The sequence below is a fragment of the Prenolepis imparis genome, unplaced genomic scaffold (assembly GCF_030444845.1).
Source record: "Prenolepis imparis isolate NDT839.2.m4 unplaced genomic scaffold, iyPreImpa1.0 SCAF_1, whole genome shotgun sequence".
Classification (NCBI taxonomy): Eukaryota; Metazoa; Arthropoda; class Insecta; order Hymenoptera; family Formicidae; genus Prenolepis; species Prenolepis imparis.
Window position 1 is genome coordinate 22,903,929 of NW_028141159.1, and position 25,532 is coordinate 22,929,460.

Genomic DNA, 25,532 nt, shown 5'->3' on the forward strand with positions numbered 1-25,532 from the left:
AATAATCTTATTTCAACTACAATATATGTATATTGTTTTTATTTTATTTACTGCCACAATTTTATAAGCAGTTTTAAGCAATTTTTTATTATATTTTCGAATATTTTTATATATTGGGAAAAAAGTATTGAAAATTTTATAGAAAAGTTATTTCTTATCAAAGTTTATTTTCAAAAATTTATTTTCTTATCAAAATTTATACTCGAAATAAAATTTTTGTTCCAAGAATAAAACATTGGTTGTTAATGGATTAATATAATGTATGTTTCACGTTAAATTTTTACACGATACGTTATTTTAGGAAAATAGCGTAAATTAAAAAAGATTGTGTATGAGAGATCCTCATCGATAGATATGTTTGAAATCGTGGTGCAAAAATATTTTAAGGATTTTTCGTAAAAATAAAAAAATATAGAATATTTTTTTTCATTTAAATATTTGTTTTCGAGAAAAATAATTTTGAGAATTGCAAATATAAATAGAATTGCTAATATAATATATATATATGCCTTTTAAAGTTTGAATAGCTTCTATAAAAAACTTGTGTTATACATAATTGAATTCATTTTTGCACATTAATTATCAAAATATGATTTTTCTTGTAAAAATAAGAAGATACAATATTCCATTAAGAAAAAAAAAGTGATCTTCATACTTTACACATAACTTTCTTATATAGACACACACAATATAACTTAAATTAATTAATAAACATAAATTATATTTTATTAAATGGAACATTCTTATTATATTTTAATTTTGTATTTATTATATGTATTTATATATTTATTGTCAAAATAAATTTGACACAATTACAAATTATTAAATATTCACTGAAATTTAAAGAAAGTTTAAATGTTAATTTATCAATTCTCTCTCTCACAAAGTTAATATTCTTGGAAAAATTTTATTTTACCTTTTCGACTTATTTTTGCATTAAATATCATCCTTTTTTTAATTGTATCACGATTTCAAATATATATATATATATATAAATATATAATTATTATATACAGAATATCATATACATAAAGCACTGATCGATATTATCATATTCCTTGCTAAAAAATAAAACATATTATTTCAAAAAAAATTTCAAACGCATTTGTTCTCGAAATATTTTATTATTTAATGTGTTAATAAAGTGCAATTGTTTTTTGATTTGTGTAAAAATTTCGGTAGTTCTGTTATAAAGAATCTAATAATTACATTTTTATATACATCGACATTTAAAAAAATGTTATTTTGATTGATATAAAATAAATTTCCTAATGGCAGCACAAACTATACCTCTCGGCTCTGATGTAAACGAAATAGACATTAATATTTATATATACTATATACTGTAAATTAGATGATTAGACTTATTGTTAATTATAACAGAATTAAATTTTTACATAAATTATTTACACATTTAAAAATCAAGAAAGAGCAAATGCATCGTATTGGCATATTAAAAAATAAAAACAAAATATATTGTTTATTTTTTTGCAAAGAAGTACTGATAGAGTACCGATCTGTACTATATGTCACCTGCTTAAAATTCTTACCTTACACATATTTTAACACGTATCACGATAAAAACAATGTTATATGAGCACATTCGTAATGTCAAAACTTAAAGAATATTTGTTAGAATATATTATATTGTTGCAAAAGATTTTTTACACACACACGTACAAATATAATTAAAAATAAGTTTTTTTTACAAAATTTTGAAATAATTTGTATTAATTAAAATAATCACTATATATACTTCACTGTATATTATTCAATGTATTATTGTTTTTATTTTCTACAATTTTAAATTCTTGATTTTTTAATATCTTTTGCGCTAATTTAATACATATATGTATACATACGCATTGACACATACACGTATATATATATTGTATATATTACATTATTTTATTAACTTTTTTCTTTATAAAAATATTACATTTTAGTCACTACACTTCAAAGAAAGATTAAACTGTGAATAATGATGTTAAAATAAAAAGAAGACTTAACGAATAAAACATATTGACAAAAGTTAAGAAAAAGGGAGAATATAGTATTTAATTGATATTATTACATCAATATTATTTAAAAATATATTTTTTTTTATAAGAACGTATCACTACTATATTGAAGAAAAAAAAATCAGAAAGATCAGAAAACGAATTTAATTTTAACACGTTATACGTTTAATTCTATAAATTAAATTATATATATACGTATATGTGTATATTTAATTTCTTAAAAAGATTCGTTTATTTTTTCCCATATGACCTTTAACATTAATAAAAAAAAGCAAAATAAATGAATTTCTCGATCAATATTGAAAGTATTTATACAGAACTCAATATTTTACATTTGTCTTCTATATTGACATTCATACTATAAGTTTGTTGTGCTGCCTACTAATAAATTATTAAATACAGAAACTCCATTTGCGAGTATAAATTTTCCATAAGCGATATCTCGGAAGGACGCGTTGAAGGAAACATTATCGAAAAGACAAATTGAGGTAAGATGAGATGAGATATGAGAAAGGAATTAATTAAAACCGAAAAAATCGATGAATTTTTCGTTTATTAATAATAATCACGATAAATAATCAACAATATCTATGTCCAAGCTGTGCTTTGATTCAATGTTCGTATTAAGATTTATCATTTCTCTATTTCACAGATTTCCGGCCGATTTCTCTCTCTCTCTCTCTCTCCTCTGTTTTCGAAAAATTCGACACTTCTCTTGACGATAGTCGCTCAAAATTCAAAAGAAACAGGGGACAGCTGTTTATTTCAGCTACACTTTCTTTCATCAATAAAATAAAATAGATGTATGAAGGTATATATATGTCTCTCTCTCAAAGAAAAGAGAAAACAGAAGAAAAGTGCAACTAAAACGAACACAGATTCAGAGATACGAGCCGGTTTAATTTCGCCAAATTTCGATGGTATTTCGAAATTTCTTTATGAAAGAATGATGTTTACATGATGTTATCAACGTGATAACACGTAGAGAAGGTATAGTTCAAGCCTTTGTATCAAGCCAGCCATTTCTCAGGATTTAATATAAATACACCGCTAAAGAAAACAATTACAGAATAATTAATCTTTATAACACGCGCACCACACCTAATTATAATAACTCAATTTATCTGAAAAAAATTGCTCTTAACGTGCAAGTTTGCTCTACAATTAAATTCTATGCATTTTATGCAGCAGCAGAATCCTTTTCAATTTTCACATTTATTCGATTTGAGTATAATTGTTTAGAACGGTGTGATTCATATCTGTACACATATGGCTAGAATGTCATCAGTTTAATATTTCTATCGTCGATACGTTTGCATTTTTTTGGTGCAAGACGTACTTTTTTCCTTTCTTTATCGGAAGACATTTTGCAGAGCGCAATCCCATGTATTTCTTCTCAAAACAAAAAGGAATAGACAATGTGCGATTTTATTTAAAACTAAATGTGAAATGCGTTAAAAGGAAAGAAAGAAAGAAGTTACTGATCTAAAAACTTAATTTTAATACCTTCAACGCGCCCATAAAATTCAAATTTGACCTTCAAAATCCTTAACTCTTCTACATTACTCTTTTTTTTCAAATTTTACGCCACTTCGTTTTCTAGTTTCTCTCTTAGAAAAGAACTAAATTGCTTGAACTTCATTTCTTTTTGACGCAATGATATGTATGTATATGCAAGATAATAAACTGCTGTGACCCGGAATTCAAGTGCGAGAGTTCGATTTTATGTGTTTGTGTATGTGTTTATGATTTATTTTAATCGATCCAGCTGAATAATTCGAAAACAAATTTTTGTGAAAAATGTTTTAGATCAAAGTTATTACATTTGGTTTCAAAGAGGATATAAAATAAAGAGTTTTTTAATTCGACCTTGAATAGAAATGTCAAGATTTACTTTGGAATTTTTTACATAGAATTCTTTTTTATTTATAATTCATATTTTTACAACATCCATGAGAAATTTTTGACATAATATATAAATATATAAATAAGCTATAAATCTTTGTATATTATTTAATTTAAGAAATATGTAACTTATAAAAGTATAGAATTATTGCAGACATTCGAAAGATTCTTTGACATTTTAATATAATAAAATTATATTAAAATAAATAACAATAAAATTTAACCAAGATTACAAGCAAAGAGAAATAATAGAATATGCAATAAAAAAAAAATGTAAATTCAAAAATTTGAAGGTAATTTTGATATTTCAACTTACAATTCAACTTACAATTAAAGTTAAACTAAAATCATCAAGATTTTATATTACTTTCAAAATTAAACAACTTTTATCTAATTAAAAAAAAATATTTTGAGTTATTCAATTGAATCGATTAATAAAATAAATCATCCTGTGTCTATATGTGTGTATATCTTCAAATTGTTACATAAACCTAAAAAATTATATTTTTATATTTTCAATTTTCTGCAGTTTTACATTCTATTCTGTCAAAAATATTAACGAATAGATTTGATTTGTGCATAACTGCATTTTTTTTATAATAGTTAACATATTACAAAGCTGTTGCCAATGTATTAACAACTCAATAATAGATAATGCATTTTTTAAATACATATATATAAAGATAATTTATATTTATTATTTTACATTTAAATATTATTTGTTTTTTCAAATGTTGAAACTATATTTTGAAAATTAAAATTATGTTACAAATCATTTCGTAATTCTTCAATTATTTCGCAAAAAAACAAAGGATCTAATATGATATATAAATCTTAATCTTAGAAAGCTTTTTTTGTTTTATCACATGTATATGTTCTTTTCGAAAAAGAATTCGAATGTTCGACTGCTGTTTTCCGCATAACTGATTCCGGGAACATATTTAATACGCAAAAAAAATTTTCTCCTTCATTACTGAAGCGATTTCATTAATGCATGTCAAAAATTCGCCATGTGTACGTGTCGTTGGTTTAAAAGTATATGGTAAATCGTTCTGTTGGGTCGATCAGAAGTTCGTCAACTATAATTTAAAAAAAAACAAAAAAAAAACAAAAAAAAGATTTGGACAGCCGAGAGAATCTGGAGAAAATTAATATAACGATAGCGACAGTGCTAGGGATAATGACTTAACGCGCCGAGACATGATCGATAGGCACGAATATGTCTTCTCGCTAAATGCTTGTTAGCTAACATTCTCTCTAATTATGCTGGCGTATGATAGCGTCTTGGTCATTTTGCGGCGAGTCGATCAGTTTTTTATATTTGAAAAAGACATCCTTTTTTTTAAATATATAAAACGTATTTTTTTCTATTTTTTTAGTATAATAACCATGAATGTATGAAAGAAATTCGTTAGAAACCTAAACGCAAGACAGAGAATAATCCCTTCCATAATAATTTACTTACAAGATTTCCAGGTAGCAAGCGTACGTCATTTTGACGTCGAATGACGTCAGTTTGCTACTTGGGTTACTTCAGTCAAGACGAAAAATGGACCACTAGTATTATTGATACATTATTACTTGTCTTAGTCTGACTGAAACCTTGAGAAAATTATAATCTGGAAATGAAACTTGCCTTGCGAGGAAAGTATGATGATTAATTTCATTTTTATTTTTCTTATTTTAAACTGATCTCGCAGCAATGACCATGTATGAAGATCCGAAACCGGTATAGTTTCGAGAAAATCCAATTTCCCGTTAAAAAAAAAAGTGTCATAAGACAGTTATCGCTTTATTTATAGGAATAAATAAAGAAGAATCTTCGAATATAAACTCAGTGAAATTATATCGGTTTCGATCCTGCGTTGTCTCGATAAAGTAATGTTATTAGATGTCAAAAATTACGCATCCTTTTAATTAGAATCACGCGTTTAGCTGTTATTAGTTATTAGAGAACGACCAATTTCCTATATATACGCTAAATTACATCAATAGCACAAATGGTCTTTCTCCAATTCTCATCCTCAAAGCTGCTTTTGCAATGTAGTAATAACAAATTGCTAGACAGATTCGATTACACATTCTTTGAAGTTTGCTTTTAAACTAGAGTCTGCCAGGTCGGTGAATCATTTAAGCAATTATCGATTAATTAAAGAAGAAGAACCAGTTTCAATGTTGCATTCTTTTAAGTCAATTCGGCAATAGAAGAGCTCATTTGCCACTGAATTATTACGTCAACAGCATAATAAGTTTTCTTTCTTTTAATCGTCGGTACTTTCTCTCGATTAATTTTGCAGATATTTAACTCCGTCTAAAAAATATCTACACATAATCTAATGCAATATATACAGCAATATATAATGCAATATGTACAGTTGAATGTTCGTATAGTAAACTCTTCTTGTATTTTGCGACCTTGTATTGTGAAACACAACTCATAATAACTTCATGCTCTTCTCTCTTCCTATTTATTATTTGCCACGTGATCGCGTGATAACATTAAGAATGAGAAAGCAAATGAAGATTGACTGACAGAGCGCGCAACATTTTCATTTTACGACGCATGTGCCATTAAAAAAATAAGCGAGAAAAAATAGTGTGTGGAAAAAATTCACAATAAAAACGTTCTTTGGTCTTTCGACAAATTCACGATACGGACATTCGACTGTATTTAATTACAGTCGCATTTAATTATCAGTTAAAGAGGGATCTTTTTTTTATATAAACATAAGATATAATAATTATGAATTTGTCATCAAATTGCATCGCTCTGATCTACGAAAGACAGTAGCATCCTTTAATTATTATTATTCGGTATTCTTATATATTCCTCTTAAATTGATATTTTCGTCGAGCTTTGATACCACGGTGTCTTAAAGTATAAAACGATGATGATGCAAAGTGACATTACTAGACACATTAGATTACACATTCTTTTAGTTTACCTTTAACTAGAGTAAACGCATTCAGCGGTTATTTAAAGTTAAAGAAGGACCAATTCCTACATATATATATATACATTGAATCCGATTCGGCAACAATATAGTATTATAATTAAGGCTCCTAAGAGTCATATTGCTTTTTATAGCATCAGAAATAGAAAATTATATAAGTTGTTTTTCTTTTCTCTCTTGCATATATTGTGCACATAAATTAGTTTTTTACATGCGACCTCCGATAAAAAAAAAAAACGATGAAAACTTTTCTTTTAGTAAATAATCTAATTCAAATATATATATAAATATATATATATTATATAATATATATAAAACGCGCTGACTCCTTTTCGATTTGTAAATTGATATCTGAAAGCTCAATTTTTGTATTTTATAGCAAATATATGCAGTTTATTTATATATATATATATTCCATATTTGCTATATAAAATGAATTTTACAAATCGAGAAAGGAGTCAGAACGTTATAAATATATATACCATAAATTTCATTCTATCAAACAAGAGTTTTGTGTGAACATGCGACAAAGATTTTTTTTAATTTCAACATATACGATTTTCCTGATGTCATAAATGCGTTCAATATGACTGATGAACCGTTGATGAGAGAAACCTTAATCTCGCCGAGTCGCGCGTCGCTGTACTACGCTAACTTTTCGCTCTAAAAGGTGAAAAAATTCTCTTATATCTATTAATTCCGCAATGCAATATACAGAGTGTCCCAAAAGTCCTGCAACAGTTAAATATCTCGAAAACAAAGGTTTCTTGAGAAAAATGTTTCAAATAAAAGTTGTTTAGGGCTTTAAATAACGCATTAAATAATAATATTAGTGTGACTATAAATAGCATTATTAAGGCCAGGTAAAATTTACTTTGAAATTTTTAATTACATATTCATGTAGTTTATTTTAAGAGCTTTTCGAAACACTATAATAAAGTTTTTTTCTATTAAGTATTTTTCGAGTTATGAGGCTTGAAAGATATAGTATTTTAAATATAAAATACAAAATATCTTGCAAAATATTCAGTTTTCGGTAATCTTACCTTAATACTTTTATGCACAGAATAACGAGATCAATCAATAGGTGCAAAGAAAACGCATAATTGTTTTTAAGAAAAAATGTTGCAAATTATATAATTTTCTTAAAAATAACTATGCGTTTTCTTTATACCGCTCAATTTGTTTAATTATTTTATGCATAAAAGTATTAAGGTAAGATTGTCGAAAACTAAATATTTTACAAGATATTTTATGTCAAAATACTGTAAACTTCAAGCATTATAATTCGAAACGCACTGAATGAAAAAAATACTTTATTATAGTGTCTTTTGAAAAGCTCTCGAGATAAGCTACAAGAATGTGCAGTCAAAAATAGGGGTTTCCATTAAAAAATGTCAAAGTAAATCTTACATGGCCTTAACAATGCTATTTATAGTCACACTAACATTACTATTTAAAGTCCTACAAGTTTTATTTGAAACATTTTTTTCAACAAGCCTTTGTTTTCGAGATACTTGACTGTTGCAGGACTCTAGGAACACCCTGTATATCGCATTTACAACATAGACATCCTCGTCAGAAGATAATTAGATAATAATTCGTCATAATTCCGCCGTGATCTGATCTTTATTTTCAATAACGTTAAAAAAAAAACAGAAAAAAGGAGGAAAAAAAGAGTAAAGCAGTTCAAGCCATGTTTGATTGGCTGGAGTCAGTGTTCTGTGTATTGGTACTGATGGTGTTGGTGGTGGTGATAGGACTGGTAACGCTATTATCATTAGAGTTACCGCTAGCGCTGGCGGCGGCGTCCGACTGACCGCCACCACCTCCGCCACCCCCGCCAGGATTATTCCCCTCCGTACCGGTGGTAGTAGCGGTGGCAGCCGCAGACTGCATGTACTTGGGTATCAGCATGCTGTTGAGGACCGGCTGGATGCGCAGCTCGTGCTCGGTGAAGTTGAAGAGCGGCGGTAGCTCGCGACCGCTCGGCAGCCGCGTCCCCTGCTCGCGCAGCTCGTTGAAGAAGGAGTGCGCGCATGCTTGCAGCGGCGTCATACGCAGCGACGGGGTGTACTCCAGCAGCCGCGCCACCAGGTCCATCGCCTCCGGCGGCGTACGCGCCCTGAATACCTGCAATCATCGATCAGAATGAACAAATGACGTTTGACACTTTGTTCTCCGCATTTAAGGCTCCTGGCTTCTCGCCACGATCATGTTAGATTGTGACGTCAGAGGCGAGAAAGCGCACGCTGAAAATTCTTAAATGCCATCATTAAATGAAAAGATATTTCGATGAAACACTACTCCAGATGGCTTTAGCACACTTTTAAAATACCTCGAAAACTATCCAGATAGCAAGCGTATGTCATTTTGACGTTTAATGACGTCAGTTTGTTACTTGGGTGTTCTTTTTCCTTGACAGTCAATCAACAACCGTAAAATGATCGTGATATCAGACTTTGTCAATGACTGCACATGTGCAAAGACCAGACGGACTGGGCCTCATATTAGTCATTTTCCAGCTGTTGATTAATTATAAACGGAAAAGGAGATAGAGGTATTTTAAGAGTGTACTAAAGCCATCTGAAGTGCTGTTTCGTCGAAATGACATCTAAGAACTTTTAGCGTGTATCTTCTCGCCTCTGACGTCACAATTCCAACATGGTCGGCGCTTAGGAGCCTTAACATTTCGATGTTATTCGACGATTATGAGCGAGCGAGAACAATCCGTTATGTCATCATCTTTGTCGTGTGTATGATAATTTTATGATGAAGCAGTGAGTAAGATTGGGTATAGTCCAGTTCACGCTCCAATTTGAAAGCTTTTGTCTTCTATAAATGTAAGAAGAGAAAGGTTGGTGAAGAGTTGTTGTTGTTTTGAAGTGCCAACTGAACTGCTCCCTGTTGCATTATGAGATTATTAAAGACTGAAAGTTGTATGAATAATTAGTAGCCAGAATAGAATATTAATCACGTAAAAATGTTTGATTTTAGCTCCTAACGCAGATATTGTTAACTTTGTTGAACTCTTATTATCATAGAATCTATATTTAAATTATTTTAAATTTGTTTTTTCTTTTAAAGTATAAAGAGATTTCGTTCTTGGAAACAGTATATATATTTAATACATAACTTGCCGCAAAATATGTTGATTATGTACATTATAACGTTTTATTCTTATTAATAAAATTAAAAAAAATTTTTTTTTTTAATTATATACATACATGTCACTATTTATAAGATTTTAAAATCATTGATTACTAATTTGAAGAAAAAAATTACAAAATTTGTTGCAATTAACTACATTAGATCTACGATTTATTGAAATTTAGAATTTTTTAATTTCAGATTTTTAGTCAGTGATTTAAACCCTACCAAATGTAATGCAGATTAGACATAAATGCAATAATTAATTGGTTTAAAACCGTTAATTTGGATATGCTATGTTGAATCTTTTAATTTTAATCTCAGATTTATTATTTGGATATTCAAAAATCTTTAGATCCACTGAAAATTGTGAAAGTTGAAAAAACATTTCCTTTGTACAATCAAAGATGTTATATTTTTATAAATTTTAAAAGCTAAGAAGGCTTATTAAATATAAATTCCAACGATTATTTTTTGCATAATAAACACTATAAATTATCATTAAAAGAGTGATTTTAATCACATTCCATTTTGTCAGATTTCAGTTCTTATATTTCATTTTATGATACTTAAAAAGATATATCTTATGCTTGCTAAGAATAGAAGATAAAATGATAATTATGATTGATATTATCTAGAAACATCTGTGCCATATGGTATTTTACACACACATATATACAAGGTGTGGAAAAAGTACGAAACATCTATTCTATTTCGAAAACTATAGATTTTAAAATAATTATTTTAAACAAAAGTTGCAGTATTTCAAATATTGCATTCAATGGTGACATCACTTTGAATCACTTTACGAAGATCATCTTGAATGTTTTAAACAGAAACTTTCATTTTTATTGCATATTCTTGTAATTAATGTCAAGGTGTTAAAAAAACGTTTCAACATCAGCTACAAGAATATGCAATAAAAATACTATCACTCGAATACACTTGAAAAAATTGCAATATTTAAAACCTTATTTTATAAAATCAACTTTTATTTAAAACATTTTTTTTCTAAAATCCATACTTTTAATTGAATAACAGGGCATTTCGTTACTTTTTCTCCTTCCTGTGTGTATATATGTGTGTATATGATATTCAAACAAGTACAATGTAAGTAAATATGTATGTACATCTAAAATGAACAACACAGATTCCAAGCACTACTCTCGAGACACGAAAGGCCAAAATATGTTATTCATTCTTTGTTTGTAAACGCAAAAATGCAAATCTCAAATATCACCAGAAGAACATCAGAGTAAGTGATACTTTTAATCATTTTCAGTCGCCACAACAAATATAAGAGGTACGTAAGATCGTTAGTAACGTTAACAGATGAGATGGACCGGATAATAAAGGAGATTCTCACATTTAGGAATTAAATTAAATTGTGCTCATATGAAAAAATAATTACTTTTTTTTCCTTTTTCGAATCTTTTTTTAAAGTTAGTTTATATCCGAATAAATCGTAAAGAGAAAAATCTGCACGCTATTGCCGAATATTGAACTCTAGAAGTTTGGATGTTAGTGCGAGCCAAGGTAGAGAAAGTTTGTACCAGTTATACTGAACAAGACTTGTTGCAAGTCGGACCACTTACTCTAATCTTCTGGTGCTCCATGGAACACACAGGTGTTTCACTCATTCGTTGAAGCATATACTGCAAACCACGAGTACATGTATTGATATGAATGACACTATCGAACCGCTAATGCGTCATCAATCGAAAAAATATACTTTCCTTTTTCCAAAAGTGTGCGAATAATTCCTTATTACAATATCTCATCGGAAATTCGACCCTACCTTCTCCCCTTTCGTTATAAAATTAACTAGATAAATTTTTTATTTTGTTATTAACCAGACCGTCTAAAAAATTTATATATATTTTTAATAACTATCCATCCAAATATTCGAGAAAAACTAAAACACTCTCTATTACTTTTCTTAAATACGGATTTAAGGCGGAAATAGGTTCTTCAATTATTCATAAGTTTTGTTTAGTCACAAAGTGATAGACATGTGTGAAACAAGACGAGACAATTAGGAGATAAAGAGAAGAAGTACGTGGAAAATGTTGCTAAATATGTATATGTAACGGTAGTGTGAAATTATTTCTAAGTAAAACAATAATCTTTACCTTTTGCCAAGGATGCGATTTAATTTGTGGAAATTTGAATTCAGTATAATTGGGATTCATCTCACGTATCTGATCGCGCGTAGGCGTACCAAGGACTTTGATAATTTCTACCAACTGATCGACACCGCTATCGCCGGGGAAAATCGGTTGGCCAAGCAGCAATTCTGCCAGCACGCAACCTGCGCTCCAAACATCTGTCGAGAAAATAAGAAAGATTATTAAGAGAATTAAATTAATTGAATAATTAAGAAAAATATATCAAGAGAATCAATTAATTCATCAATTCTTCTAGAGAAGAAATAATATATGTATATACTATAATAATAATATATAATATATAATAATATATAATATATAATAATATATAATATTATATATACTATAATTATAATATTATATATATAATTATAATATAATAATTATATTAAAAAAGTATTATACAAAAAATTGAATAAAAAAATTTTTAATATAATTTTCTACATATATTTTATTATATATTTTTATTTTTTATTAATTATATTTATGGAGGTCTGGAAGAGATTCCAGCTGATATCAGTTGAAGATTAAATAATTCTTTTAAATACATATACACAAGAGTTATTAAAAAGCGATAATAACACAATCAAAGATGATTTGTCAAGTTTTAAATGTCAATCAAGATTTGTAGTACTTACCGATCTTTGTAGTATAATCGATGGCACCAAAGATGAGCTCGGGTGCACGATAATAGCGACTGCAAATGTAAGACACATTGGGCTCGCCTTTCACTAGATGCTTAGCCGAACCGAAATCGCATAGCTTCAAGACACCAGTATCTGGATCTAAGAGTAGATTTTGCGGCTTAATATCTCTGTGGCAGATACCCAACGAGTGAATGTACGCCAATGAACGGAACAGTTGATACATATACAGCTGCAAAAAAAACAAAACGTCATCTTCTTCGTCTCTTCTATATACTTAAACCTTGATTACATATGTTAGATTATGACGTCAGAAATACACGTTGAAAATTTTTGCGTGCCATTTTTAGATAAAAAGATATTTTGATGAAATACAAAAAAACTGTGAAGGGAAAAAAATAATTTTCGGAGAGAGTATTTTAAAAGTGTGCTAAAACCATCTGAAGTTGTGTTTCATCAAAATATCTTTTTATCTAAAAATGGCACGCAAAAATTTTCAGCGTGTATTTTCTCGCTTCTGACGTCATAATCCAACATGGTCGCAGCGAGGACCAAGGAGCCTTTAAATACGTTGATATAAGTTTGCAAAGATTTTTTTTTATTACATAATGATTATTAATTTTATTTAAATGCAGAAGAATAAAAACAGAAGTATAAATAAATTAAAAAATACGTATGATGTATAATTTTATGGAGATATTAGAAATAACTCACCTTGATAAAGCTAATTGGTATCGTCTGCTTGCTTTTGTTATAATGTCGAGCGACTTTGTACACAGTTTCGGGTATATATTCCAGGACTAGATTGAGATAAACCTCGTCCTTCTAAAAAAGAAGAAGAGAAAAAGACAATTCTACGATATTCATGAAACGGAGTTTCTATCTATAGGTATTTGTCGTTTCAAAGGCACACTACTTCAAAACCAAACATCGATTATTTGCATATTCGTTATGCTATCACCAAAAAAATATATACATAAAATGTTTCACTTCCAATTCATAATTTAAATTTTAATGACCAATTCTCTTTAATCAAAATTTAAGACTTTTTTTTTATTATTCGCACTCTTATAAATGTTGCTTTTACAACTTCTTTTCTACTTCCCAATCTTCAATATCATACAAATATCTTAATAAATCTTAAGAATTAGTATAGAATATAAAAATATAATATATTCATCATTTATTTGTTTTTTCGAGAAATTTTTCCTTCAAGTTATTAATATCTCAAGATTTTCGGTAAAAAAATGTATCGAAGGATCTTCGATTAAAATTAGTCAATTATATAGCAATTAGTAAATTATAACAGCAATTATAGGTCACTATTTCATGTTGTTTATGTCGTTTGAATTGTACGCTATTATTTTTCTTGGACACACACATCGACGCCTTCATGTTATTAACATTTAAGTTATACACACGTCTTTCAAGAAGTTACGAGATAACAAGACTAGCGAAGCAGCGGTGATAAATCTAGATCGAGTAAAAAATAAAAAACTTAAGAAATGACGTTTGTCAAAAGAGTGATACGAATGATGTGAAGATGTAAGTTCCTATGTGAAAGCAAAAATTTGCCTACAATTTTTCTTTTTCACCAAAAGGGGGGGACTTTCGCACAAACTACTGGGTGTGCTTTAACTTACGTCAACGTGAAAAACCGGATTAGTCGCGGTTAAGATGTTCTAAAAGAACATAACAATGTGGCATGCATTAAATAAACTTTCTTTCGTTTTATTTTATAGAGACACACGTTTATAAATAATAAATCAATAGCAATAAAAATTAAATTATCGCGCGCTAATCGCATATTTCGCATCATTTTTCCACGAAAGTCTCGACGGAATGACAGAATTTTTGTATGACAGTTAAAAGTTCATCTTTGCTTAAAATTTATGGAAGGCTTAGAGATAAGATAGTTACCTTATCACCACTAGAGTAAAAGAAATATTTGAGTTTCACAATGTTGCAGTGCTCGAGGCGTCGCATAATTTGTAATTCTCTGTTCTGTAAAAGAATCGTAAAGAGCCTCATTATTTAATATATACTTATTAAATTTGTTAAATAAAATACGATAAAATAAAACAAAATAAAATAAAACACTAAAATATAACAAATAAATTAAAATAAATAATAAAGTAAAATATATAATAAATAAAAATAAATAATATATAATAAAAATGAAATAAAAATAAATAATATGAAATATAATATAAAAGATAAATATAAATAAATATAAATAATATATAATATGAATAAAAATAAATAATATATAAATAAAATATAACATAATATAAAAATAATATAACAATAATATAAAAAAATAAAATTAAAAAAATAAACAAATATAAAATAAAATAAAATTATAAATATAAAATAAAAATCAAATATAAAATATAATAAAACTAAATTAAAATAAAACTAACAAAGTGAATAAAAATGTGTATGAGATGTCTTATCATGTTATGTGACAATGCTTTCAGCACATTTTTATATTTAGTCCGTTATTTTATTATTTGTACATTATTTTATATATATATATATATATATATATATATATCAGAAAAATATGTTTTATTTAATATAATATATATATATATGCTTACTTTAAATCGCTTATCCTGGAGAACTTTCTTGATAGCGACCATCTCGCCCGAGTCGCAGAGTTTGGCTTGGTATACCACGCCGAAGCTGCCATTGCCGATGACCTTGGTGTCGGTGTACGCGACCTCTTGAGGACGATCTGGACCGGCACCGGGAGTCGCCACCACGGTTGTTACCTTGCTGCCATCCTTGCCTGCAGGGTACATTGCACCACCCATAGAAACAAATCGGAAAAGACCACGGTACAGGAAAAGAAGTAGAAAATAAAAATGGAACACCAAATTTTTTCTCTAAAAGCAGGAGAAGGCGGAACTTCTTTTTCTTTTTTCGAAGATTTTTGCGCGTGCTTCACTATTTCACAAGAGCAGTGAAAATAAGAAAGTGTCCGTATCGATGATAATTGTTGGAAAAATTAAGATAATATCGGAATTTCAATTACATGACGAAATTCGATGTACTAATTTGCAAAAGTTCACAGAGAGAATTTCCTCTGAAAATCGTGATAATCGTGGGACAATATGGTATGAAAAGAATTTTATGAGAATTTCTCTGATTAATATTTATGATTAATATTAACAATAAAAAATAATAATAAAATATAAAATATGTTTGATTAATTTTACTAAACTGTATAGTAAAATTAATATATATAAAATTCTAAGAGAAAATTCTCTCTATGTTTATTATATATATAAAATATATACAGGGTGTCCCAAAAGTCCTGCAACAGTCGAATGTCACGAAAACAAAGGCTTAAAAAAAATGTTTTAATTAAAAGTTGTAGGACTTTAAATAGTGGCGCATTAAATAGTAATGTTAGTGAGATTATAAATAGCACATTAAGGCCATATAAAATTTATTTTGAAATTTTTAAATAGAAACCCCTATTTTTGATTGCACATTCTTGTAGTTTATCTCGAGAGCTTTTCAAAACTCTATAATAAAATATTTTTTCATTCAGTGCTTTTCGAGTTATAATGAAGTTTACAGTATTTTTTTGACATAAAATACAAAATATCTTATAAAATATTTAGTTGCCGATAATCTTACCTTAATACTTTTACGCATAAAATAATTAAACAAATCAATTGGTGTAAAGAAAACGGATAGTTATTTTTAAGAAAATGTATTACAACATAATTTTTCTAAAAATAATTATGTGTTTTCTTCTCCAATTGAAAAACTGAATGTTTTGTATTTTATATCAAAACACTGTATCTTTCAAGCCTCATAAGTCGAAAATTACTTAACAGAAAAAAATGTATTGTAGTGTTTTGAAAAGTTCTTAAAATAAGCTACATGAATATGTAATCAAAAGTAGGGAATTTCCATTGAAAAATTTCAAAGTGAATTTTACGTGACCTTAACAATGCTATTAATAGTCACACTAATATTACTACTTAATGCGCAACTTAAAGCCTTACCCTTTTATTTGAAACATTTTTCTCAAAAAGCCTTTGTTTTCGAGATATTTAATTGTTGCAGTATTTTTGGGACTCCTTATATGTATATACACAAACAATATTATATATGACTCAGTTATTACATTTCGTAGAACTTTTTCGTCGTGTTAAAAATTGCAATTCCGAAAATCGTTACATAAATTACAATATCTCGGTTCTACAGTCATCGCTGCTATTTTCATGTGTAGTTCTCGGACATGGGCCTACATACAGCGACCAGGAATAGCCTAATCCTTGATTTGTTCTTGTTACTACTATATCACTTTCGAGTTACGCGAATAAATCACCATGTGGTATATATTTATTTATTGGGAAAATTGCCGAAAAATCCAATTTAAATCTAATAATATTTAATTTTTAATTTCAATGATCTTTAATTTCTCTGATGGGTTCTTCAATATTTAGGTAAACAGATTTTTTTTTTTTATTCTGTTCGCGAACATTCAAAATAAACGTGAAGATGTGTTTACGTGAAACGAGTCAATGTACAATTGCACATTGAGCGTTTTCTATCGATGATTGTCGGAATGCGAATACAAAGAGGACGACCTTGATGAATTCTGATAAACAAATGATGTAAAGTATCACAATCTCGCAGTTTCTCTTACGTGTTGCACAATGTAAACTTCTTTCTGGAAATAGATTCGCGCAACGTGTACTTTTGCCATTTTACGAGAGTCGCTAATTTTTGTATTCTTACAAGTTGTCTTTATTGACTACGTCACATCTCTTGTCACATTTTTCGTTAGAAATGACCGCATTGGACATATATATATATATATATATATATATATATATATATATATATGTTGAAAGTTATTTTAATAACTTTTAGCAATATATCATATGTATATATTGAATGATTCATAGAGATAAAATAGCTCATCCAAATAACTCATCCCTATAGATATACAATAAAGTGTATGATGCACGATGTAAATAAAAGGTTATGAAAAAATTATAATTATTAAAAAAATTTTTATTAAAATATATATTTTTTAATATTTAAAGATATTGTCTCTCTCTGTTTTGACAGATACGAGATACACATTTTCTCCGTTTAATTTATTAATAAACTTAAATAAATTTTTTAAATAATAATTAAAAGATATAAAGTTATTAAAAATTAATTTCAAGTAAATAATTTTTATTATTTTTTCGTATATTAACATATGTGAAAGTAAAAGTCATACATGTAAAAAAATATATGTATATGTGACAATAAAAATAATTTTAATTTTTAAATATAATGGAAAATTGGTCTGATATAAATTCATTTTCTGCAATAAAAGCTCAAATAAATAGAAAAAAGTGTTTAAAAAATCTATGAAAATTGTGCTGAGCTTTTTGATCTGAAACGAGCGAATCACCTGCATTAGAGTCTGTAGGCAAAAACGAAGTTTCCGATCCGCGAATGCACTGAACGATTAGTTGCCACGTGGACGGTGTCTTGCTTTCTGACATGTTTGCAATTCACGACATTTTCACTATCAATCGTCGATATGTCGAGAATCTCGAGTTAATTTTCATTCGTTTCGTACTTCGCGAGATTAACATCAAAACGATTCTTTTTAAATAGAAATAAAATATTCAATTATTTAATCTCTAAAATTTCTTTCCAAGACAATCTATAATTTCAGATAGAATTTTTTGATCTATAATTTATAATTGTAAATATAATCGGTGGAAATTTAAAACTCACTTAATCGCGAAATTTATCTAGCAATCTGACAGTCATCAATTTTGTCCGTACACGAGAAATTATCGTTATTACCAAAATTGTATTGACAATGGATATGAGAATTTCGTATTTGATTTATCATTGAAGAATATCGAACAATAAAACAACTTTGTAAAAATTTTTCCGCATTTTCTTCTACAGAATCGAACGAACAGATCGATATGATACTAAACTTGTCGATTAAATTAAATTATGATATATACAAAATGTCTCAGAAGAAAATATTAAGAGAAGTTTGTTATTTTTCATCAAAAATAAATATAAATAATCATAATTATAGGCGCACATATGCACATGATGATGTATGACATAATTATATTAAGCTCATATATCCAAAATATTATTTTAATATATTTTTTCAATTTTTTTCGTATTAAAAAAGGTTTTTCAGGCCATTTTTTGAAAACAAACGAAAATTGAGAATAATTAAAAATTAGTTTCTAAAATTAACATACGCTGAAAACTAAACATGATAAAAAAATCATGATGAAAAACAGATTTAGGTATCTATAAATATGAATTGTTTAAATAAATTGATAAAACTGAATATATTAGAAGCGACCTTATCGATTTAAATGACCTTGAAGTATATTGCAAAGAGAAGACGACTGAGTAGCCTTCAACAAACATTAACTGTCGCTAGTTATGAAGTTCTGAAGTTTTAAGCATCGGAAGATGAAAGTTCATCTCACGTCGTTCGATGCTCTGAATGCGAAACGAGATCTAAAAACATTAAGTTTTACATAAATTTTTGATTTTCTAAACAAGAAAGGTCCATTGCACTTTGCTCGGTACATCAGAACCGAAACAAGTCCATCATACAGTATTTTAGATGTGTATAACGAGATCTAAAAAAATCTAATCAAGATCTTCCTTTTATCTTTTGCATCAAGCGATATGAAATAAACGTCGCTTTGAAAAGTCGTTTGTGTGAAAAATTGGAAACGTATATGGAATTATATATTTTTTTTTAGATCTCGTTTCGCATCTAAAATAACGAACGATGTAGGAGATTTTGCTTAGTCGAAAACACATGTGGTACTATATATTTTTAGACTTGTTTCACATCCGAAGCATCGGGCGGTGTTAGATCTTGCTTTGTGTGGAAAGTCGAATATTTATATGGAATTGTACATTTTTGCGTTTTATTAAACACCAGACTTTGATTAGCTTTGTTTGTATATAACTTTGTAGTATTATACATAATTAGCGATAGCTTTTTGATCTTTTGAATGTTGATCAAAGCCACCTTGATCTTGACTACATATTTCGAGGTCATTGAAATCGGTAAAATCGATAAAAATTAATATTCAGTTTTATCGAAAAATTTTCTGCGAGCAATCCAATAAAATAATATTATCAAAAGATATTTTTCTTAAATTATCATTTATATGTTATTCGTCAAAAATATCATAGAACATTTTTTTTATATACCCTCGATACAAGTTTATTTAAAATATAAATGAGATAAATGCATAAATTATAGGTTTCTGATAAATAAATTAATTAATTAATTAGATCAAGTTCATATATTAGTCTGATTTAAAAGATTTATATAGCGTATGTGTTTTAGAGAGTTTCTTTCTCTTGTATAGAGATCTCTTTCTCAATACCTTTAAATATATAGAATAAAATTATAATATTAATAATAATAACATATTTTTTAAATAAATTATTTTAATTAATTTAACCATTCAATTAGTTGTTACATATGAAGATTAGAGACAAATATTCCCTCCCCTCGTTATCAACATATTTTCCGGTATCTTTGAAAAGTCCTTAAAAAAATCTAGTATAAAGATTATTGTGAAGGAAATTAATTAATACAATTATTAATATATTATTAATTACCATAATTATTTGATTATTGGTTACTAAATTTTATGACGATTAGAGAGGAACACGCTCTCTTTCTCCCGTTATCAAAATATTTTTCGATATCTTTGAAAAGTCGTAAAAAAATCTAATAAAGATTATTGCGAAAGAAATTAATTAATATAATTATTTGATTATTGATTACTAAATTTTATGAAGATTAGAGATAGATACTCTTTCTTCCCCCCGTTATCAAAATATTTTCCGATATCTTTGAAAAGTCGTAAAAAAATCTAATAAAGATTATTGCGAAAGAAATTAATTAATATAATTACTAATATATTATTAATTACCATAATTATTTGATTATTGGTTACTAAATTTTATGAAGATTACACAGTTGGAAAATTTGTGTTTTCTTGTTAAAACCGGTGTTTTCTTGTTAAAACGGTCCCCGTTAAAATTTTTGTGTTAAATATTTAACACATTCATGTGTTAATTTAACATATTGCTGTTATGTTAATTGGACTCAAATGTTAAATTATTAAAACAACTAAAAAAAAGTGTAAAAATAACACAATGTATATCTATTTTTAATTTTACACAATAAATATGTTCCGTATTATTAGTGACAAGATTTATCTGTTAAAATTTACAGAAAAAAATGTTAATTTTACTTTATAATATAAGTGGGGGTGATAAAATGTAAAATTAACAATTTTTTAAGTTAATTTTTACATTAAAACTATGTTAATTTTACACAAAATTTATTTTAAGTTTATTTGAAGTTTGCATTTATTTTATGTTAAAATATTAACACAATATTCGTGTCACCATTTAACATATCCGTATTATGTTAAATTAACACAAAAATTTCTGTGGACCGTTTGGGACAGGTGATATTTGTTAAATTTAACACAAATTTTTCAACTGTGTAGAGAGGAACACGCTCTCTTTCTCCCGTTATCAAAATATTTTTCGATATCTTTGAAAAGTCGTAAAAAAATCTAATAAAGATTATTGCGAAAGAAATTAATTAATATAATTATGTGATTATTGATTACTAAATTTTATGAAGATTAGAGATAGATACTCTTTCTTCCCCCCGTTATCAAAATATTTTCCGATATCTTTGGAAAGTCCTTAAAAAAAATCTAGTAAAGATTATTGTGAGGGGGAAAAATGGGTCAAGTGATAGTCGAAGCTATAGAAAAACCAAGTCGCAGAGTTAGCTAGGCTAAATCCAGCGCATACGACAAAAAACGCAATGAAGCGATGCAGCAGCTGCAAAACGCGCATATGTTGTTAACACGGACTCTTTTATCGCGTTAGGCTCGCATCGGAGGAGACTTCGACCTTTTCCGTGATACTCTCAGCCCCTACCTGTGAAGCAAGAGAGCTTCAGAAGCTCATATCGGCTCTCTCGTTCTGACATTTCACGCGACTTAAGTATGAGGGTTCCTCATGGTGGTTGTTATATCGAGAGCTTCTTTGTGGGCGTCGAGGACAATCGCGCTTGGCTTGGTTTAACGAAACAGGCGGGTTAAAAAAAAAAAAAAGATATTAAACAAACCGAAGAAATGCGGGAGAAAGGATCTTAAGCCAATTTAAACCTACTGAGGGTTGCGATTTAATCCGCGAGACCGATCCGATTTTACGGATCCTCTCTCTGATTGATTGATATTTAAAAAGGAGTTTAAAAAGAGACCATTTCATTATTAATTTGTTATATGTAATAAAGAAGATATTGAAAAAAAAAAAAAAACTCACCGGTCTAATAAAATAATTGAAAAAAAATTGATTATGTACAATATACCTCGGAGATTTATTTTATTGTTGTATAGGCACGAGAGGAATCACTGGACATTTACTTAAGGTTTTACAACTAACATTTATCGTTGTGTTACCGTAACGAAAAGAGCCTCCCTCGGCGCGATCTCGCGGGAAACAGTATCGAGGGTAACAGATACCCATCGATTTTCCCTCCGTTTCTCTCTTTCTCGTGTTTCCTTCACTCTGCCGAATAGATAGAAAAACCACGGCGACACGATAGGTGCGAGCAAGAATAAATACAGTACCAGAGCGAGAGCAGAAGGCGTAAATGTCAGAGGATCACGCGCTCTCGATGTACAAAGAACCGTACACGTTGACGACATTATTAATACGTCATCGTGGAGGATCGATCGATCACTCGAACGGAAATCACATCGGCGAGAAATTGCCCTAGAAACCGTATGACGCGCCAATGAGCAGCGAATCTTTTTTTTTTTTTCTTTGCCACGACAAGAAGAAGATAATATTGATTTCCTTTTGATATAAAGTGAGGGGGTTGCAGGCTGTCTCAGAATCATGTCAAGGAAGATTTATATATAATATATAATAATATAATAATATAATATAATAAAGAAATTTTAAAAGTATAATAAAACGAAAAATTAATTAATTAATTTAATTTATTCGATATTAAAGAAGCCTAATTACATGAAAACCAAGTTGTAGAAAATTCAAACAAACTATGTATATTATTCAAAAATTTTAAAAAAATTTCTATAGAAACTAAATTATATTAATATAAAGCATACTAATATAGATATTTATTGTAAAATTTAGTAGAAACACACATAAAATAAAAATTGTCAAATCAGTCATTTCTTTAATTATTGAAATTAATTATTTAATAAGTTTCATAAATTCAGAATAATAAATTATATTTTTATGATTAAAACAAAGTTTTTTACATCAAAGTTAAAAAAGTTTTTAATTTGGTTCTATTGAATTTGAGGATCTAGGAATTTATTTATTAAAATAAATTATTTTATATGATTAAAATAAAATTTAGAATTTAAACCAATAAAGTTAAAAAAGTTTCTAATTTAGTTCTTGGTTCTATTGAATTTTAGGATCTAGAGATTTATTTATATAGAATAATAAATTATATTTTATATGATTAAAATAAAATTTAGAATTTAAATTTGACTTAAGTTTTAATTTAATTCTTAAATTTGTGGTTCTATTAAATAAGAAATCCCTCGTAATATCTAAAAATACTTTGTAAAGAGAGTGATTCAGTATAATAATATTGTAAAGTTTATAACAGGGTGCGAGAAACATTCAAAGTCATACGTCGACTGCTCGACGGACTTACGTTTTTTGTTGCTTAGTCGACGCAGAAACTTGCAGAATTTTTTATATGCGGTATTTGCCTCTTTGCCACTCATCGTCAGCTCCACGGCACTTTTGGGACGCTCGCTTTTCTGACCTGCCGTTGTCGAAAAGAATTTCGGGTATCGCCACTGTTGACAAGGCTCTGACCAGTCGAGATTGTTCGCTGGCGCCATGATTCAGATTAGAAAATCGACCGATCACCGAGATACTTTACATATATCACGATTTCTTCTTTTCCGTCCTTCTTTTCATGTGTCCCGAAACGAGAGAGATAAAAGTCACTCAATTTTCAAAGATGTGAGACTAGATCCCGACTAGTTTTTCATCACCATTACATCACAGATAGTTTCTATTATTTTTTCACAGAGATTTGTGTGCATTAAGTTTTTTATTTTCTTATTATTTTAATTTATTTTTAATTATTTTAATTTTATTATTTTTATTATTATTTTAAAGTCCTTATTTAGGTTTCTCTTTAGTATATGTTTGTTTCTAATCACAGATATAGAGGAATTGTGTCTTTATTACTGAATGTTCGTTATATTTCTGTTCATGAGATCACGTTCATCTTCACTCGGGGAATATAATTAATTATTTAAAAATAATTATTTTTATATCTTCTAGATTTTCTATAGAATGTATATTTTAGACACTAGCTACGGATTTTCCGAATAAATCTCGCCCTTAAATATTTGTGATTTATACCTCTTTTCCTAAACTTGTTCTTGTATCTAATTTAAATTGCATCAACATCCGTTTTCGAGATAAGCTCGCAGTTTTTATCGATGATTACTCGAAATAGATATTGTAACACTTTTGGAACGAATATTCACGAATTGTTTGCACTTCTCTCAAAATTTTACAGAGATTATTCCGATTTTCTGCATATACAATCAATAAACATTTGTGCTGTATTTCTGTCCCATCATAGAAACTTATCCTCATTCGAAATTAATTTATCTATTATTTCCCTATAAGATGCAAAAATATTGAACTTTCTCATAACTGATAGCTTCGAATACTATCGTCATTTAATCTTCGCACTCACAACATTTTCACATGTTTTTTTTTCCCCTCAAAAAAGAGATCGATTCGCCGATTTGCACTCGTTCGAAGGCTCATCCATCAATTCCAAGCGGTTGTTTGACGCTCGTCACTTTGCCTTCGTTCACTCTTAAAAAGCGTACACTCGTCTATATCGGGCTTACATTATGCAACCGTGTAACTTTTGAACGGCTTAATCAGCAATGCGGATCACGTAAGCGAGGAAGCGATACGCATCGGCATCGGCGCATTCACGAATACGGGACAGACACACCGCCGAATCGGGTGACCATCCGAGACTCGCTTCCAACACTTCCACGTGCAACAGCTGCGTTGATTCGCGACGGACTAACGACAACACGCGACTAAGGCCGAGCGCGCCGCTGATCGAGCCGTCAGTCACTTATGTTAGGATAGGCGCTGAGGGTGGGAGTGCAGAAGGAGGCACCGGATCAACCTCTCGACTTGATATTTCTGCTTATATACATAATTATAATCCCGTAGAATAATTACCGTCCAATGTATCTCGATAGAATGAGATTTATTTAATAATATTTTTTATAATTATATGGAATATATAAAAAAAGATGACCTTGGCAATACATAGTATGGGCGATGTAAATACAGAAGTTTTTCATATTTTGCAAAGTTTCCTATTTCTCATTACGCGATTCTTCACTTTCTTAAGATTCTCTTTTTTAAAATTTAATTAGCAAATTTTCGCTTTATTAATATTTTTTGACAGAAATCAGCTGATTAAGCGTTACTTTGTTAATTAATTTTTAAAATAATAATAGGTATGTTATAAAAATTAAAATAATAATATGTTTGAAATAATTTTATAATACTTTAAACTCGATT

The 25,532-nt window shown here is 28.5% G+C and overlaps 1 protein-coding gene across 5 annotated transcripts in view; it reads right to left on the bottom strand.

Moving 5' to 3' along the window:
- The window catches only part of LOC145936587 (glycogen synthase kinase-3 beta), a 56,483-nt gene that overhangs the window by 2,762 nt on the left and 28,189 nt on the right, over positions 1-25,532 (bottom strand). The window contains exons 1-7 of one of the 5 annotated variants that reach the window (XM_083038922.1): positions 23,608-25,046; positions 15,446-15,636; positions 14,763-14,846; positions 13,557-13,667; positions 12,837-13,074; positions 12,163-12,356; positions 8,746-9,013 (exon numbers count right to left, since the gene is read on the bottom strand). In XM_083038922.1, the coding sequence (XP_082895048.1) occupies positions 8,746-9,013; positions 12,163-12,356; positions 12,837-13,074; positions 13,557-13,667; positions 14,763-14,846; positions 15,446-15,636; positions 23,608-23,800 (1,279 nt within the window). In that variant the 5' untranslated portion in view covers positions 23,801-25,046. Of the gene's footprint in view, positions 1-2,557; positions 9,014-12,162; positions 12,357-12,836; positions 13,075-13,556; positions 13,668-14,762; positions 14,847-15,445; positions 15,656-23,607; positions 25,048-25,532 lie in introns of those variants that run through there. The other 4 variants (XM_083038907.1, XM_083038898.1, XM_083038916.1 and 1 more) reach the window with 4 other exon arrangements.